The 19,128-nt window shown below is 41.2% G+C and overlaps 2 protein-coding genes across 3 annotated transcripts in view; one reads left to right on the top strand and one right to left on the bottom strand.

The window, feature by feature from the left end:
• The window catches only part of ptgr2 (prostaglandin reductase 2), a 40,369-nt gene extending 39,395 nt beyond the window's left edge, over positions 1-974 (top strand). The window contains exon 10 of one of the 2 annotated variants that reach the window (XM_078406205.1): positions 763-974. In XM_078406205.1, coding sequence (XP_078262331.1) covers positions 763-830 — 68 coding nt within the window. In that variant the 3' untranslated portion in view covers positions 831-974. The remainder of the gene's footprint in view (positions 1-762) is intronic. The other variant, XM_078406206.1, reaches the window with a different exon arrangement.
• A 16,742-nt stretch (positions 975-17,716) lies between these two features.
• tmem62 (transmembrane protein 62) overlaps positions 17,717-19,128 on the bottom strand; it is a 64,428-nt gene continuing 63,016 nt past the window's right edge. Inside the window, exon 14 of the mRNA XM_078406203.1 lies at positions 17,717-19,124. Within this exon, the coding sequence (XP_078262329.1) occupies positions 18,798-19,124 (327 nt within the window). The 3' untranslated portion in view covers positions 17,717-18,797. The remainder of the gene's footprint in view (positions 19,125-19,128) is intronic.

Here is a 19,128-nt window from a genome sequence, read left to right as displayed (position 1 = left end):
CAAGTTGAGCACTTTGCCTGTTCATGCTGTTCACCAGAGCAGTACACAGAGTTTAGGTACAGAGTTTAGAGTGTAGGAATGAACTGCAGATGCTGGTTTATACTGAAGGTAAACACAAAGCATTGGAGTAATTCAGCGGGTCAGGCAGCATCACTGGAGAAAAAGGATGGGTGGGTGATATTGTGGTTGGAACCTTTCTTTAAGAAAGAAGGGTTCCAACCCGAAATGCCATCCATTCTTTTTCACTTCAGCACTTTCTGTCTGTCTATTTTAGGTACGAGTACCCAGTAACTAGAACCTAGTTTGGTTTTCTGATGAACCTTGGGCAAAGGACAAATCATCTTTTAATCCTTGATCCAGCCGAATGAAAAGACGATGACCATGCCCTTTGCCCTAAGTTAGCTTTCTTGTCCAGATATAATCATGTATTCTCCAGCCTCTAATACAACTCGAGTTCCTTTCTTCCGCTTCTATTCCAGCCACATTGAAAACACTGCACCAGCATGTCATGGAAACTGTGCAGAATCAGTAGCATTGTGATATTGCAAATTATGTTTTTGGAACAAAAATGGGAATTGTTCTCCATTTATTTCCAAGATGGTACTTTTTAAAGGTAATTGGCTGGGTAAATGTAAAAATTGTCCCTAGTGGGTGTAGGATAGTGTTAATGTGCGGGGATCACTGGGCGGCACGGACTTGGAGGGCCGAAAAGGCCTGTTTCCGGCTGTATATATATGATATATGATAATTCTTCTCTTGCAGCCGCCTTTGAGTCACTGATGAAAGGGGGCAACATCGGGAAACAGCTTGTCGTAGTCTCTGAGGGGTAATAAGGCAAACTGCCCTTTCTCCCTGAGAGGAACCGAAGAAACACTAATTGAGGTTTTAATTTTAAATGGATTACACTAATCTATCATGTACCTGGATCAGATTTGCTGTTCTGATGCATGTTGTATAAAACATTTCATTTAAAATAAAATCCCTATAATCTTCATGCAGAGGGTATCTTTCATTTGCGTTGTAGGGTTCTTTCAATGCGAAAAATGTTATGGACTACTGATCTGTTAGCTTAATATTAGGTGAACAAAGCAGGGCCAATGTATACCACTACAATCAACAATATTATGGCCTGCTGTTGCTTTGCTTTACCCTAACAAACCACAGGATCAACCCTAGTTCAATGAGGAATGCAGAAGGACATGCCAAGAGCAGGCCTAAAGGTGAGATGCCACCTGGTGAAGCTGCAGTGCAGGGCTACATGTGTATAAACAGTTAAATGATTTCACAACCAGTTAATCAGATCATAGCTTGGCAATCTGCTTCATCTGGTCCTGAATGGTGCACCGCAAGGTTTGGACAATAAACAGCTGTTTGAAGAACACCCTCCATGAATATGCCCATCTTTAATAAGAGCAGCAATCACTTGTGTGTTCTAAAGACAAGGCTGAAGGAATGATTCATCCCAACTTCCTATTGAGCACCTTCCATCACAGCTGGTTTGATTCATGCTGCATGATATCAAGAAAAGGCAATGGGATTGGATGACATGGAAGCTGTAGTTCTGAAGGGTTGTGCTTTCTGGAAATCAATTGCACCCAGCCGCATGTTATCACTCTCAGTTTCTCTAGGCAGTGTCCTTTGCCCAACAAGCTTTACCTGCTTCATCAATTGCCTACCTTCCATCATAACATCAGAAGTGGAAACAAGATGCTGATGCTGGAATCTGGAGCAGAAAAAAAGCAATGCTGGAGGAACTCAGTGGGTCAGGCACCATCTATGGAGGGAATGGATAGACAATGTTTTGGGTCAGGACCCTTCAGACTGATGGAATGGGGGGGAGAAAGATGGAAAAGGGAGATAGGGTTGAGCAAAGCCTGTAAATGGTAGGTGTATACAGTTGGGGGGGGGGGGGGGAGGGTTGATTGACATGGGTGGGGTAAGTGACCCATGAAGGATGGAGGAGTGACATGGAAGGCCAGAGGGGGGAATATGGGTGGAAGGGGACAGATGAAGGGAAAAGAGGAGGCATAAAAGGGAAATATGGGACTCTGGGATGGGAGGTGAGCATACGAAGGAGGGGAAAAGAGTAGGGTGACTAAGGTGGTGGGAGAAATGGGTGAACCACAATAGGGAGCAGGGAAACATGAGGGGAGGGGGGTGGTTAGTACTTGAAATGGGAGAATTCAACATTCATACTGTTGGGCTTTGACTACCCAAACGAAATACAGCTTGCCTGTAACCTCATTCTGGCAATGGAGGAGATCGAGGAGAAAGATCAGTATGGAAATGGGGAGGGGAGTTGAAATGGTTAGCATCTGGGAGAAGCAGCAGTTCTTGATGGATTGAGCACGTTTTCGGTGAAACGGTTGTCTAGCCTAAATGACGTTTTCCCTCATCATTACCAGTACACGTCAACTACGGTGTGTACCATCTCCAAAATGTACTCCAATTATGCGGGTCTGCTTCCAAACCTGTAACTTCTAAACCAAGCAAAAGAGCGGTTTAGGTTCTTTTCCATGTCGCACTCCATCCTGACTTGGATATTTATTGATAGTTCATCATTGTAGCTGGATCTAAATCCTAGAACTCTTCAACACTGGGAGAGATGGACTGAAACAGGATAAGAATATTCACCTTCACATTCTCATGGCAATTAGGAATTTGCAATTCATTTTCTACTCAGATTTTGAAAGTAATGTGTGTATGATGTGCATTGAATTACCAGTCTTTCATCCCTGGAGTATAGGGACAATGGTATTATTTCAGTGCACTTGCAGCTGAGTCTGTTTGGTTTTTCTTTTCCGTATCTACTATAAATAATTGCCCATAAAATTACTCTGAAGGAAGTTTTTTTTTGAGCAACAATGGCGGCTGGAGTACATTTTCTTGATTAGATCCAGGCAAACTATGTCATGGTGAGCTGGTTCTCCTTGTCCTAGTGTATAGCTTAATATTTTCAGAACACCAGCAGTTTCCAGTGTTTACATTGTGAGAACCCCAACAAGGGACCACGAGATTGGTACTGGACTCCAACAGAGGGAATTTATAGAGTGCCTACAAGATGGTTTATTTGAGCAACATATAGTTGAGCCTGGCAGCGAAAAGGCAATTCTGGATTTGGTATTGTGTAATGAACCAGATTTGAATAGGGAGCTTAAGGTAAAGGAACCACGAGGAGGGAGTGGCCATAATATGGTAAAATTCAACCTGCAATTTGGGAGGGAGAAGATGAAATTGGATATGTTTGTTTTCCTGTTGAGCAAAGGTGATTACAGAAGCATGAGGGAGGAGCTGGCTAAAGTTGATTGGAAAAGAATCCTAGAAGGAATTTCTGGGAACAATTTGGAAGACGCAGGATCTTTTCATTCCAAAGAGGAAGAAAGATTCTAACGGGAGAATGAGGCAACCATGGCTGACAAGGAATGACAAAGACAGCATAAACCTAAAAGAGAAGGTATATAATATTGCAAAGCTGGAGGATTGGGAAGCTTTTAAAAACCAACAGAAGGCAACTAAAAAGGCAATATGGGGAGAAAAAATGAAATATAAAAGTAAGCTAGCTAATAAGAGAGGATAGTAAAATTCAAGAGAGCCAGGGTGGAAGATAGTGGAATTGCTATTGCTAAGGAGAAGATGCTAGGGAAGCTGAAAGGTCTGAAAGTGGATAGGTCACCTGGACCGGATGGACTGCACCCCAGCGTTCTGAAAGAGGTGGCTTTAGAGATTGTGGAGGCATTAGTTGTAATCTTTTGATAATCTCTATGGTCAGCGGTGGTTCCAGACGATTGGAAAATTGCAAATATTACTCCGCTGTTCAAGGAAGCGAAGCAGAAGAGTGGAAACTATAGGCCAGTTAGCCTGACCTCAGTGGTTGGAGAGATTTTAGTCCATTATAAAGGATGAAGTTTCTGAATACTTGGAAGCACATGATTAAATAGGCTGGTCAGCATGGTTTTGTGAAGGGGAAATCTTGCCTGATGAGCCTGGTGGAATTCTTTGAGGAAGTAAATAGCAGGATGTCAGTGGATGTGGTTTACCTGGATTTTCAGAAGGCCTTTGATATGGTGCCAGACGTGAGGCTGCCAAAGAAGAATGAGAGCCCATGGTATCAGAAGGAAGATACTAGCATGGATAGCAGGTTGGAGGAATGGCAGAAGACAAAGAGTGGCAATAAAGGTTTTTTTTCTGGTTGGCTGTTAGTGACTAGTGAGCAGGGGTCGGTGTTGGGGCTGCTACTCTTCATGATATATGTCAATGATTTGGATGAAGCATTTGAAGACTTTGTGGCCAAGTTTGCAGATGATATGAAGGTAGGTAAAGGGGCAGGTAGTGCAGAGAAAGCAGCGACTTTGCAGCAGGACTTAGACAGGTTGGGAGAGTGGGTTGAGAAGAGTCTGATGGCATACAATGTAGCAAGGTGTGGAGTCATGCATTTTGATAGTAAGAATAAAGGCATAGACTATTTTCTAAATGGAGAGAGAATTCAGAAATCGGAGGTGCAAAGGGATTTAGGAGTGCTGGGAGCCCAGAAAGTTAATTTGCAAGTCAAATCGGCAGTAAAGAAGGTGAATGCGATGCTAGCATTTATTTCGAGGGGGCTAGAATACAAAAAGAGGGATGTAATGCTGAGGCTTTATAAGGCACATTTGGAGTATTGTGAGCAGTTTGGAGCCCCATATCTGGGAAGGATATGCTGGTGTTGGTGAGGACTCCAAAGTAGATTTACGATGATCCCAGGAAAGTGGGTTAACAAATGATGAGCGTTTGATGGCACTGGGCCTGTACTCGCTTGCGTTTAGAAGGATGAGGGGGGGGGGGGGGGGGATATAATTGAAACTTACCGAATCGTGAAAGGCCTAGAGAGAGTAAATGTGGAGAGGATGTTTCCACATGTGGGATGTCTAGGACCAGACGCCATAGCCTCAGAATAAAAGGAGATGGTGGTGAATCTGTGGAATTCATTGCCACAGCAGGCTGTGGAGGCCAAGTCGATGGATGTTTTTAAGATAGAGATTGACAGATTCTTGATTACTATGGGTGTCAGGGGTTGAGAGGGAAAGATAGATCAGCCATGATTGAATGGCAGAGTAGACTTGATGGGCCAAATGGCCTAATTCTGCTCCTAGAACTTAAGAAGACAAGGTATGTTTTTAAGCAGTAAGAGATTGAAAGGTGGTTCTGAATATCCTGCACAGGAATCATGGTTTGAGGAAGTGGTGGCATGATTGCGCGAGAAGACATTATAGTCTCGAGTTCGAAAGAATGAGAGGCAATCGTGTTGAAACATATGAAATTCTTAATGCACGTGACCCTCTGGCAGGGGTATTTAGAGCCAGTTGTCATAGAACAAAGAAGAGTGCAGCACAGGAACAGGCCCTTTGGCCTATCATGTCCGATGCAACCATCGATGCCCTCTTAAATGAATGCAATCTGCCTGCACGTGATCCATAATCCCCCCCTTTCCATAATTTCCATGTGCCTATCTAAACGCCTTTTCAATGTTGCCATCATATGTGCTTCCACCACAACCTTGACAGCACATTCTAGTTACACACCACCCTGTGTTAAAATGACGCTTGCCCCACTTTAAACTTTCTCCCTCTGACCTTGCAGGCATGTCCTCTAGTATTTGCTGTTTCCACCTTGGTTAAAAGGTTTTGATGGTCTATGCTATCAATGCCTCTCAAAATTTTATAAACTTTTATCGTCTCCCCTGAGCTTCCAACTATCACGTCTTCAAATTGGGGATCAGTCATTTAGAACAAACGAGAAACTTTTTTTCACCCAGAGGAAAGTGAATCTTTGGAATTTTCTACCCTAACGGGCTTTGAAGGTTCAGTTGCTGAATATATTCATAACAGATCAACAGATTATTGTATATTGTGAGAAATAGGGTTAGTACAGGAAAGGCCAGCCTTGATTTTAATGATCAGCTTGTGAGAGAGGTCAGATAGTGTACTATTTATAATGGTCTTAAATTGGTCTTTCTATACAGTCGACTCTTTAGTTTAAGCTGAGTCATAATACCCACTCCAGATTCAACTCTATGACTAATATTTATAAAAGGACACATTTAGTCATGTACAATCAGCTCCATAGAAATGCTTTATGTTCCCAAATTGCTGGCAAGAAGCCTTTGGCATGTTTTGAGATTGTGAAAGGCACTGTAATTGTGATTCTTTTTAAAGTCAGATTTTAACATACAGGGACAACTATTACTTTGGCAATTCTATTGATTTGATATGGATGAGTAAAGTTGATCAATTTATAAATATCCCTTAAACTTCTTTGGAAGTATGGTATCCACAACAGAAATAGAATTTTTTGGAAATTGAAAGGTCAGCATTGGAAAGAAGAATGTAGAGTAAATCTGTTGTACGTTTCTGATAGCGGTCTTTTGGACATGACAGACCTATGCAATTTGAGAGTATATTTTTCATTTGAAATTCTGACAACTTTTCACCTGATGTATTATTTTAAGGACATGTAGTGAGCATTGATTGGGGAAGTTGCTGTTGTTTGTTATTTTCAAGTGTTTACATTGGCTGACAACAGAGTCTATGTTGGATTGAGAGATCCTGCCCCGTGTAAACATCAGGTGGTTGCAGCAACTAAATGACACTCCACAGTGACTAATTACTTAGTTGCTGTGGAGTGAAAGTGCCTGCTATTGAATTGGAATGGTTCTTTTTCTTTCCATATTGTAAAGCAATATGGCAAATGTGAAATTTGTGGTAAAGTTGTATACTCATGAAGTAGGTGGACATGTAAATGGAACTGCTACAATGTATTTGAAGAACAAATGTGTTTTATGAACTTGGATGTTGTCAGCACTGAACTGCTGGAATGAGGGCAGGAATTTGTTTAATATTGAGCAACTATGGAATTCCTGGGCGGGCTCTCTGACATTCTAGGATTCTAAGGGGTCTTTGCTCCTTCCCTTCAACTCTTATGCAAATTCTGAACTCCATCTCCCAGATTAGATCTATTTTGAATGCGAGGTTCGAAGTTTGATATTTGACGGAGGAATATATTTTTATGCACCCTGTGTTTTATCCATATAATCTTATTTAAAGAACTCTGAGCTCTTGGTTTTAGACTGCAACTGTGGAATGTAGTCATTTGAAAGAATGATTGGCTGCAGTGGATTTATTTGTATTAATAATTACAATATTAACAAAGGTATTAGTGTTAATTTAGGATTAATATCTGAGGATTTATCCTTGGTGTGTATTTGTTTTATGTGTTCATAACTGCATTTATGGTGATCAAAATATCTTGTATTTTTCTTGCGGGTCATCACAACAGTATAAGATTAGGCATAGCTATGACTGTTTGAACCAGCATCAATTATTCCTTGAGGATGTAACTAAAGGGATTTTGCATATTTTGATATTCATAAGGCATTTGATATGGTGAAATGAGGTTGTCACAAAAGATTATGGTTCATAGTTTTTGGGAACAATAGCATTGATTGTCAGAACCTTTATTCCAGTTTGGAAATGTTAAAGACTAGAGTTAAGATGAGAGGGGTAACTTTTAAAGGAGATGTGCAGGGCAATTTTTTTACACAGAGTGATTGATGCCTGGAAAGTGTTGCCAGGGGCGGGGGTGGAGGCAGATACGATAATAGCATTTAAGAGGCTTTTAGATGGGCATGCTGATGTGCAGGGAATGGAGGAATATGAATCCAGTGCAGGCAGAGGTGATTAGTTTACAAGGCACCATGTTCGACATGGACACCGTGGGCTGATGGGCCTGTTCCAATGCTGTACAGTTCTATTACACAAAGTACTGGAGCAACTCAGGGGTCAGGCAGCATCTCTGGAGAGCATAGAAAAACAATGTTTCGGGCCAGGACTCCTCTTCAGACTGATTGTAGTGGTGGGGGAGAAGGTTGGAAGAGAGGTGGGACAGGTCAAAGAGGCAAGTGATAGGTGGATAGAGGTGAGGGTTTTTTATATTGGCAGATGGTTGGACAGAGATTAAAAGACAAAAAAGTGTGAGACAAAGCGATAAAGATAGAAGAGATGCAAAACATGAACGCAGAGGAAGGAATATAGGTGGAGGGTGGGAGGGAGAAAGAGGGGAGGGGGTGCTTGCTTAGCTAACTAAAATTGGAGAATTCAATGATATGATGAGCAGGCCAGGCAGCATCTATGGAAAGAGAAACGGCAAAATGGTCGCCTAGTCAACTCCTTGTCTCGCTGATGTAAAGGAGGCCAGATTGGGCCCACCAAAGACAGTAGATCAGGTTAAAGGAGGTGCTCGTGAACCTCTATCTTACCCAGAAGGACTGCTGGGGTCCCTGGATGGATGTGAGGAAGTATAGGGACAGGTGTTACATCTGTCCCGAGGGTTCTGACCTGAAACGTTGCCCAACCTTGGTCTCCAGAGATGCTGTCTGACCTGCTGAGTTACTGCAGTGCTTTGCCTTTTTTTAAAACAATCATCTGTAGTTCCTTGTGTCTGCACTTACTGTTCTATGTTTGATCAGGCAGAACAGAGTAGGAATGGCATTTGATAATGTGGTACCACAATGATCAATATTTGAGCCTTAGATAATCTGGAGTAACTCAGCGGGTCAGACAGCATCTCTGGAGAAAAGGAATAGGTGACGTTTCAGGTCAAGACCCTTCTTCAGCCCGTAACGTCACCTATTCCTTTTCTCCAGAGATGCTGTCTGACCCGCTGAGTTACTCCTATCTTTGGTTTAAACCAGCATCTGCAGTTCCTTCATGTACAGTATTTGGGCCTAGACTATTCCAGTCTAAAGAATTTTAATGAGGGACAAATTCTGGTGAAATACAAAGATACATAGACAAGCTAATTGATTAGGTGACGACATAAGGAACAGGTGGAGAAATGGTTATTTGATCCCTTGAGCCTGTGCCACCAGTCGGCGAGATCATGGCTGATCTATCCTAATACCATATTCTTGCCCAATTCCCTCAACCATTGTTTCCTCCTATATCCAGAAAACCTATGAATCATTTTGAGAATGGTGACAGATGGAGTATAAAAGTACAAAATTCTGGAAGCACTCAGCAGGCCAGGGCAGCATCTATGGAAAGAGAAACCGAGTTACTGTTTAAGGGCTGACACTATTCATCAGAACTGGAAAATAGAAAATAAAAAAGTTATGTTTCAGCAATAGAGAAGTTGTGGAGGGGCAGGTAGAACAAAGAAAGTGTCTCTGAGAGGGTGAGACCAAATCTGTTAACGTGGCCATTGGAAATAGATTATACCAGACTGAATTACTGACTCCTTTGTTTAAAAACAGTAATGGCTATTACAAAATTTTCAATCTTTTATTGCCACAAATTCTGATCTACGATTGTCAAGTTGTATTTGGTATCAAGTTTAAGTGAATATTCCTGTGGAGCATTTGTGATTTATCATGTTAGTGGTTAAGGTATTGGAAATATATTCACATAGCAGATTATGTAGCGTGTGGATTAAATCACTCCGACATGGACAGCAGGGAGCTCCCCTGAAATCTCTAGTATAACTTCATTTCAGGCCACTGGCTCTCCTCGGTTTCTTGTTCCACTGCACAAAATTTACATCTCTTTTCCATTTTCCTGTGTTCTGCAGTTCAAATCCCTTCTCATTGTCCTTCCACTGTCTGAAAATTTCTAATTTTTCATGTAATTATATCCTGAAAATAGTCACTGTTTATGTTGTTCATTTCTTCTCCTGACCAAAGGACAAGAACAGAAATAAGAACAGAAATAAGAACAGAAATAAGGTTGGCCATTCGGCCCTCATTACCTCTCTACCATTAAGTTAGAACATGACTGATCTTTCACATCAATGCGTGAACCCAATAGCCTTTGATTCTCTTAATAGCTAAAAACCTAATTGATCTCTGCAGCGATTGAGTCTGCACAGCCCTCTTGGGGTAAAGAATTCCAAAGATTCACTAATCTCTGGGTGAAGAGATTTCTTATCATCTCTGACCTGCCTTAAATTCTAGTCAGCCCAACCACAGAAAGCATTCTTCTTGCCATTAATCTATCAAACACTGTACAAAATGTGTATATTTCAATATTTATCTTGGTCTTCTAAACTCTACTTAATCTCTTCTGAAATGACAAGCCCATCTTTGTTGCATTCTCTCTATTCCAAGAATATAATCTTTTATGCAGGAAGACCAGAGCCATACACCAGGTATTCCAGATGTAGTTTCACCAAAGTATAATCGGAGCAAGACAAAGACATCTCTCTTACACCAAATCCTTTTGTAAGCCACGTTACACACTGAATTTGCATATTAACTTTTAATGCTTCACATACAAGGACAACCAGATCTCTAAGAACATCTCCATTTTTCAAACTCTTGCTACTAATAAATAGACCTTTATATTCTACTGAAGTTGATTAATACTAATGCAAACTTTCCCACAATATCTTTCAATATATATATGTCAAGGGTCAAAAAAGTCACTTGATAAAGTAGATCTGCTTAAGGATCAGTGTGGTAAGAACATGGAATGGAAGCTAGTGAATTCAGGGGAGGGAACTGCGATATCCTGAAGCATACTAGCATTATAAAGAAGGAGGTATTAGCGGTCCTAAAGTGCATTGAGGTGAATAAATACCCAGGCCTGACCTGGTGCATGCTGGGATGTTACAGTGAGCAAAGGATAAGAATGCTGGGGCCCTGGCAGAGATATTCGTTATTTTGTTAGTCATGGGTGAGACACAGCAATTCTGTAGGATAGCCAATGATTGCCGATGATTGTCTTTATTTAAGAAGGGCAGCAAGGATAATTTGTGGAACTAGAGGTGATGAGCCTTAGACAAGTGGTAGGAAAATTAATGGAAGGAATTTTGAGAGCTGGGATGTATCAGTATTTGGAAAGACAAGGTCTGATTCAGGACAGTCAGCATAGGTCTGTGTGTGGGAAATCATGTCTCACAAATTTGACGGAGTTTTTTAAAGTAGTAACTAAGAGAAGTGACGAGCGAGGCAGGATGGTAGACATTGTTTAAGTGGACTTAAGCTAAGCATTAGTAGGCTGGACTCGAAAGTTAGATCACATAGGGTCCAGAGTGAACTAACCAATTGGATACAAAATTGGCTCAGTGGTAGGAGTTGGAGGGTGGTAGAGGATGGTTCTTTGTCAGATTGGCAGCCTGTGAGCAGTGTTGTGCCACAGGGATTGGTCCTATGTCCTCTGTTATTGTCATGTATCTTAATACTTTGGATGAGAATGTTGGTCGCAAGGTTAGTCAGTCTACAGATGACACCACATTTGGTGGTATCATGAACTGTGAAAAATTGTTGTAGATTACAGGATTTGGATCAAGTGGTCAAGGGGATGGTAGATGGAATTTAGACAAATGCGAAGTGATCTATTTTGGTAAGTTAAACCAGTGCAGGATATACATAGTGATTATCATAATTGTATATACAGTGCCCTCCATAATGTTTTGGGACAAAGACCCATCATTTATTTATTTGCCTCTGGACTCCACAATTTGAGATTTGTAATTTAAAAAAATCACATGTGGATAAAGTGCACATTGTCAGATTTTATTAAAGGGTATTTTTATACATTTTGGTTTCACAATGTAGAAATTACAGCTGTGTTTATACACATTCCCCCCATTTCAGGGCACCAAAATGTTTGGGACACTAGATCAACCATATTTATCTGTCTCTATAACCTTCACCACATATCCTATGCATGATACACATTCCACTATGTAATCCAGTCCAGGATTTAGGTAGGACTGGAGTCACTGATATAGTCAGCTTGTTGCTTGTTCCCTTGGTTTTTCGTCTGTAAGCTGAAGTGAGGAACGCAACAGTATGTATGGCTCATTATGCATGGGTTTAATAAACGCTTTATGGTTCACTGAATACTTTGTATGGATTGATTACAAAACAGACACATGGCTTCACAGGCGTTTGTAATTACTCAGGAGTGTTTAATTGCCTCCTTAATGCAGGTATAAGAGAGCTCTCAGCACCCAGTCTTTCCATCACCTTTGGAAACTTTTATTGCTGTTTATCAACATGAGGGCCAAAGTTGTGCCAATGAAAGTCAAAGAAGCCATTATGAGACTGAGAAACAAAAATAAATGTTAGAGACATCAGCCAAACCTTAGGCTGACCAAAATCAACTGTTTGGAACATCATTAAGAAGAAAAAGAGCACTGGTGAGCTTACTAATCACAAAGGGACTGGCAGGCCAAGGAAGACCTCCACAGCTGATGACAGAAGAGTTCTCCCTATAATAAAGAAAAATCCCCAAACACCTGTCCGACAGATCAGAAACACTCTTCAGGAGTCGGGTGTGGATTTGTCAATGACCACTGTCCGCAGAAGACTTCATGAACAGAAATACAGAGGCTACACTAAACCACTGGTTTGCCGCAAAAATAGGATGGCCGGGTTACAGTTTGCCAAGAAATACTTAAAAGAGCAACCACAGTTCTGGAAAAAGGTCTTGTGGACAGATGAGACGAAGATTAACATATCAGAGTGATGGGAAGAGCAAAGTATGGAGGAGAGAAGGAACTGCCCAAGATCCAAAGCCTACCACCTCATCTGTGAAATACAGTGGTGGGGGTGTTATGACCTGGGCATGTATGGCTGCTGAAGGTACTGGCTCACTTATCTTCATTGATGATACAACTGATAATGGTAGTAACATAATGAATTCTGAAGTGTATAGACACATCCTATCTGCTCAAGTTCAAACAAATGCCTCAAAACTCATTGGCCAGCGGTTCATTCTACACCAAGACAATGACCCCAAACATACAGTTAAAGCACCAAAGGAATTTTTCAAAGCTCAAAAATGGTCAATTCTTCAGTGGCCAAGTCAATCACTCAATCTGAACCCAATTGAGCATCCCTTTTATATGCTGAAGGGGATTAGCTCCCAAAACAAGCATAAGCTAAAGATGGCTGCAATACAGGCCTGGCAGAGCATCACCAGAGACGACACCTAGCAACTGGTGATGTCCATAAATCGCAGACTTCAAGCAGTCATTGCATGCAAAGGATATGCAACAAACTACTAAACATGACTACTTTCATTTACATGGCATTGCTGTGTCCCAAACATTATGGTGCCTTGAAATGGGGGACTATGTATAAACAGAGCTGTAATTTCTACATGGTGAAACCAAATGGAAAAAATGGCCTTTATTAAAATCTGACAATGCGCACTTTAACCACATGTGATTTTTTTTCTATTGCAAATTTCATTGTGGAGTACAGAGGCAAATACATAAATGATGGGTCTTTGTCCCAAACATTATGGAGGGCACTGTACGTCTATCAAGTTTCCTCTCAATCTCTGACATTCCGGAGAAAACAATCCAAGTTTATCCAATCTCTCCTTATAGCTAAAACCCTCTAATCCAGACAGCCATCTACTAAACCACCTCTGCACCCTCTCCAAAACCTCCACATTGTTCCTGTAATGGGGTGACAGAATTGCATGCAGTGCTCCAAATACTGCTTAATCAAAGTCTTATACAGCTGCATCGTGATTTTCTAACTTATACTCAATGCCTCCTGCAGTGAAGGCAAACATACCAACTGGCTTCTTTTCCACCCTATCTACTTGTGCTGCCACCTTCAGTAAGCTATGAACTTAGACTCCAGGATCTGTTTTCTTCTAACAGCCTTCCTCACTGTCTGCCACTCCTCCAACTTTGGTGTTATCAGCAAGCTTACTGATCAACTTATCTACATTTACATCCAAGTCATTTGTATCTATCATAAACAGCAGAGATCCCTGCAGAACTCCACTGATCACGGACTCCAGCCAGAATATCTTCTTTCCACCACAACCTTCTGACGTCTATGAATAAGCCAGTTCTGAATCCAAACGACCAAGACACCATGAATCCAATCTATCTTAAAAATACTTGTGAAGTATCTTGGAACATTTATATTAAATTCAAGGAGCTACAGAAATGCAGTATCTTAAACAGCGGCAATTAAGCAGATGGGACGTGCATGACAATTGAAAACATTTACTGTGGTACTTTATTTTTTTCAAATGCAGTTCCAGTGTGATGAGCAATATTCCCTACTCAAGCAGTGAATAATAACTTCTTCCATGCAAGTAGACCCAATGATTAATTGTTCAAAACATTTCTGAACCCTGTCACCCTGTTCCTGTTCAAGTGAATGGAAGTGGTTAAAAGAGGGAGCATGGACAAAAGAATGTCGGAGTTGCAAAATGCAGAGAAGGAAGATTTGCCTGGCAGGTCAGGCTGGGCATGACCTTTCAGAGAATTTAAAAAGAAAGACAACAAACAAACTGAACCAATATCACAGATGGATGAGTGATAGAGAAATTAAAAACTGGAGACTAACTCTCAAAGATGTCATGATCCACAACAGTTCCGCTTTATTCCTCGATTGTAATACTTTGATTTGTTGTTTTGCTAATTAGTAATTTGCAAACAATTTAATTGCTTTTTTAACCTATTATGATCATTCGTAGGGCGCTCCCTAAATTTCAGGATAAACTTCAAACAGGATCATCTCCGTTTCATAAACTATGACCGATAGGATAAACTCTTGCGTTTCAGACAGAGCAGCAAGGGTGCAGGTAAGTGATATTTACTTTTTATACACAGTAGTAATTTATAAAATTTGGGCACTTTTAATTTTTGGAGAAAAAGCTGATTGAAGTCCAAACAATGTTAGAACAATTTATTTTTTTCTAACTGGTGGTTGTAGCTCTTGTTTGAGAACCATCTGCTCTCCTTCTGCTGAGAAATGGTTTGGAGACTTGAGGGATCAACTGTAGTAGCACATCCCACCTGTAAGGCAGGCTAACTCCATGAAACCATAAATAAAAACAAAAAAATGGAAATACTCAGCTGTAAACAAAGTTATCTATTCAATGAATAGAAGCAGTTAGAGAATGAGAACATAGACAAAATAATAGAGGAGATGCATAATGCAGGAAGACGTGCCTGGCAGGTCAGGCCATCCACTTCCCGATAATAATAACAAAACAAAAAAACAAGCTCTGCCAATATCACAGATGGATGAGTGATAATCACAGACTGAAAGAGAACTGAAATTATTTGAAAGTCCAAACTTCACAATAGTCCCAACTGGGTTCACATGCATGTTCAAAATATCCAACACCTGCCCAGGCACTGTTCTCTTCACATCCTCTGATCCCCATTCAGCACATGCATGCCCTTGACCTTTCTCTGCAGCAACAAAATGACTTGCTCTATCGCAAAGCTGCAATGGTCAAGTCAAGTCAAATCAAGTCGAATTTATTTGTCACATACACGATGTGCAGTCAAATGAAAGTGGCAATGCATGCGGGTTGTGCACAAAAAGAATTACAGTTACAGCATATAAATAAAGTTAATAAGTTACTATTGGTGTCGACAAAAATTTAGTCTCTGTGGTTATAAAAGTTGACAGTCGTGATGGCCTGTGGGAAGAAGCTCCGTCTCATCCTCTCCGTTTTCACAGCGTGACAGCGGAGGCGTTTGCCTGATCGTAGCATCTGGAACAGTCCGTTACTGGGGTGGCAGGGGTCCCTCATGATCTTGCTTGCTCTGGATCTGCACCTCCTGATGTATAGGTCCTGCAGGGGGACGAGTGTAGTTCCCATGGTGCGTTCTGCCGAACGCACTACTCTCTGCAGGGCCATCCTGTCCTGGGCAGAGCTGTTCCCAAACCAGACTGTAATGTTGCTGGACAGGATGCTCTCTACAGCCCCAGAGTAGAAGCAATGAAGGATCCTCAGAGACACTCTGAATTTCAACATTTGGTGACATTTTTCAGATGTCAAAGATTGTAACGTCCAAGGGCTTTTTAGTTCCAATTTCATTCTTTATCTTTCTCTTCGCTCCACCCCCTTCACATTACTCAGAACGATTCTCTCCCAGTTTCTGATCCATCCTTCTCTGATCCTGAATGATCATTCCTCAGCAGAGGCCTCGGCTTACCTCACCTATGTCTCCTTCAATTAATTCTGAACTCAACATGACGTTGAACTCTTCTTCCACTGCCAGTATCCATACTTATTTATTTGACCAGAAGCCTTTCTCTCACTGGACAACTTTTCCTTCAACTCTACTCACTTTTTCCAGATCAGAGATGTAGCTATGGGTATCAAATATGTTCCAAGCTATGGCTGTCTTTTATGATATGCGGAACTGTTTGCTTTGGTCCTCTCTGGGCCTACTCCCTCTTCTCTGTTTCTGGTATATCAATGACTGCATTGTTGCTGCTTTAACAATACTTTTGAACCCAATTTCCACACTACTCATAACTTCAGATGGTTAATACCTGATTATTTCATTTTCTGCACCTCCCTGCTGCCATCTCAGGAGCTACAAACATCCATAACAAACTTATTGATTCCCACAACTATTTTGGCTGCTCTTCATTCTATCTTGCTTCCTGCAGGGACTCTGTTCCATTCTCCCAGTTCCCCCGTCTCCATCGTATTTGCCTAATAAGACTTTCTGTGCAGGTAGCTCTAAAACATTTTCCTATTTCCTGAACCCTGACTTCTTCTCTACCATAGTAACGATGCCTTTGACCACATCTCATCCATTTCCTGCACTTCTGCTCTCATTTCCTCTGCAGTACCGAACGATTAGAGCTCCTTGTGCTTGACATATTATTCTCCGTAATTTCTGCAATCTTAAGAGATTCCACCACCAGACTCATCTTCCCCTCTCCTCCGCTCTCAGTATTTTGTAGGGATCGTTCCTTTTGTGACTCTGGCCCACTCTTCCATTCCCACCAACCACCCCACTTCTTGCGGCACTTGCATTTGCAAATTTAGCCGATGCGTGCCCTTTCACCTCTACCATCCAAGGACCCAAACATTCAGGTGAAGCATGTTGTATTCAGTGTCTCCTATAGTGGAGAAACCAAATACAGATTGGGTGACTGCTTTGTGGAACACCTGCATTCAGTTCACAAGGGAAACCCTGGGCTGCCACTTTAATTCTCCATCCCACTCTGACTTCGAGCTATCATTTTCTGGCCTCCTGCACTGTCACAATGAGGCTAATGTGAGCTTGAGGAACGGCACCTCATCTCTCATCTCAGTAGGTTGCAGCCTTCTGGACCATAATTGAATTCTACACTTTCACATAACCTATTTTCGTCATCCATTTGTGATATTGTCTGAGTTTGTTTTTGGTTCCAGAATAACCTGCTCTGCATATCTTTCTGCTTTCCATTTTGCAGCTTTTTGGTTCTTCTGTCTGTGCTCTAACTCTAACTCCTCCCATTCACTCTGCCTAAATAATCTAATTTACAGCTTATCGCCTTGGTCAGCCTGGTTTTACTCAGTCAGAAACATTAACACAGTCTTCAACTCTGTGCAGCTTTGTGCTTATTATCTTTCCTTCTTAGATCTGATGAAAAGTCAACTCCGTACAGTTTTGAGCTATTATATTTCCTTCCTAGTTCTGATTAAGAGTCTTCAATCCGAAACATTAATGCTGTTTCTTTTCCCACAGATGCAGCTTGACTTGCTGAGTATTTCCAGCATTTCTTGTCCTTATTTTGTATCTCCTACATCTGCAGTTTCTTTGATTTTCATGAAACCTCACCAGGAAATCCACCATGTAACAGACCTCTCACCTGGGCCTGCCCACACCAGCACCTTTACCCCTACCTATTGCTGATTCTCCCCCCCCACCCCCCCAGCAAGTGTCTCGCACAGAAAAACATGTGAGTGAGCAGCTGGTGCTTGCCACTAATGGTGTGCGTCAAAAACTGTGGCAGAGGTTACAGTTTGTGATAATCACAGTAGATAAAGCCTTAAGGACACAATATATTCACATTCAAAATTCAGTAGGTTGGAAACCGAGCAGGTGCAATACATCTGTTGAGATTTGTACATTATTATTATGAACCTCGGAGGCATTGAAATAGTTTTAAAGAATACTTACTGATGTAGTGTAAATAAGGCAACTTATTTAGGATTAGCAAGATCTTCCAATTGCTAATTTCATAACCACCAGATAATTATTTTAAAGTTGTTCAGTGGATAAATATTCACAAGGACACTTTGAAAAATAATTTTACTCCTTGAAACGAGATCTTTTTGCCCACCTGAGGGGGTCAGCACATTCTCAGGTTAATATATCACCTAAAGAGGGCACCTCAGCAATGTAGTAATTGCTCAGTCAGAAAAAAAATAGGATTAACATTTCAAGTCAATGATTTCTGGCCTATTGTGCATTTCCATTTCACATTATTTCAGATTTCCAGCATCCAAAATATTCTGCTTTTGTATCGCGAAACTACATTTCTTAAATTATTCACAGGAATCACAGTGTAACGCACTACAATAATTATTCTTTGAAAAATATTTAACATTTTGTTCAACATTCCACATTCTAAGAACCACATGCACTTTATGTCACTGATTGTTCTTGAAAACTGATGTAGGAATCAAAGCTGGTAGCAGCTGCTTTATTGGAATCAGTCTGAGCTCCGTAGTGTAAGAACATCGTGGAAAGGAAACAAACAAGTTGTCTTCCACCCAGCAGGGACACTGTAACCAAAATGTTAGCTGCTCCCAACAGTTTCTCAAATATCATTTCCATTGTATTTTTGTGCATTTTGAGTTTGATTCCTTTATTGAATTGTATTGGAACTCTTTTTTTGGAAAAATGGTGAGCGGAAAATTTTGTATTTATGTTCAGTCACCCATGCGAATTCAGTGTTCATGAAAGGTTCAAAAATATGACTGGTAGTCGTGAACTGACTGGAGTCCATGATTGGTGGGTGTTAAAATCTCCTTATCCTCTGAAAGCTATCAAGAGTAAAGACAGTTCTTCATTTCAGCTTTAAACGTTCTGATGGTAGAATTATTGAAATTCCAGGCCTTGTAGACAAGGGCCAGGGCCAAAGCCAATGACCACGTCCTCACTGGAGACAGGAAGAAGGCAACAATCCCATAGGTTTTCTGCAGGAAGTAGCAGGAGTAAGCTTGCCACGCAAGAAGCCCCACCATAATGATGTGCATGAGACCAGAACAGATCCATCCGGTGTATTTGAGGTGGGACCGGAAGTAGGCCCCTCGGCAACGAAGAAGCAGGCACCAGCACAGGTAGCAAATCAGCGGAATGTTAAAAAATGTCAGCTGG

The sequence above is a fragment of the Rhinoraja longicauda genome, chromosome 10 (assembly GCF_053455715.1).
Source record: "Rhinoraja longicauda isolate Sanriku21f chromosome 10, sRhiLon1.1, whole genome shotgun sequence".
NCBI lineage: Eukaryota > Metazoa > Chordata > Chondrichthyes > Rajiformes > Arhynchobatidae > Rhinoraja > Rhinoraja longicauda.
This window is presented reverse-complemented; position numbering and strand designations above follow the sequence as displayed.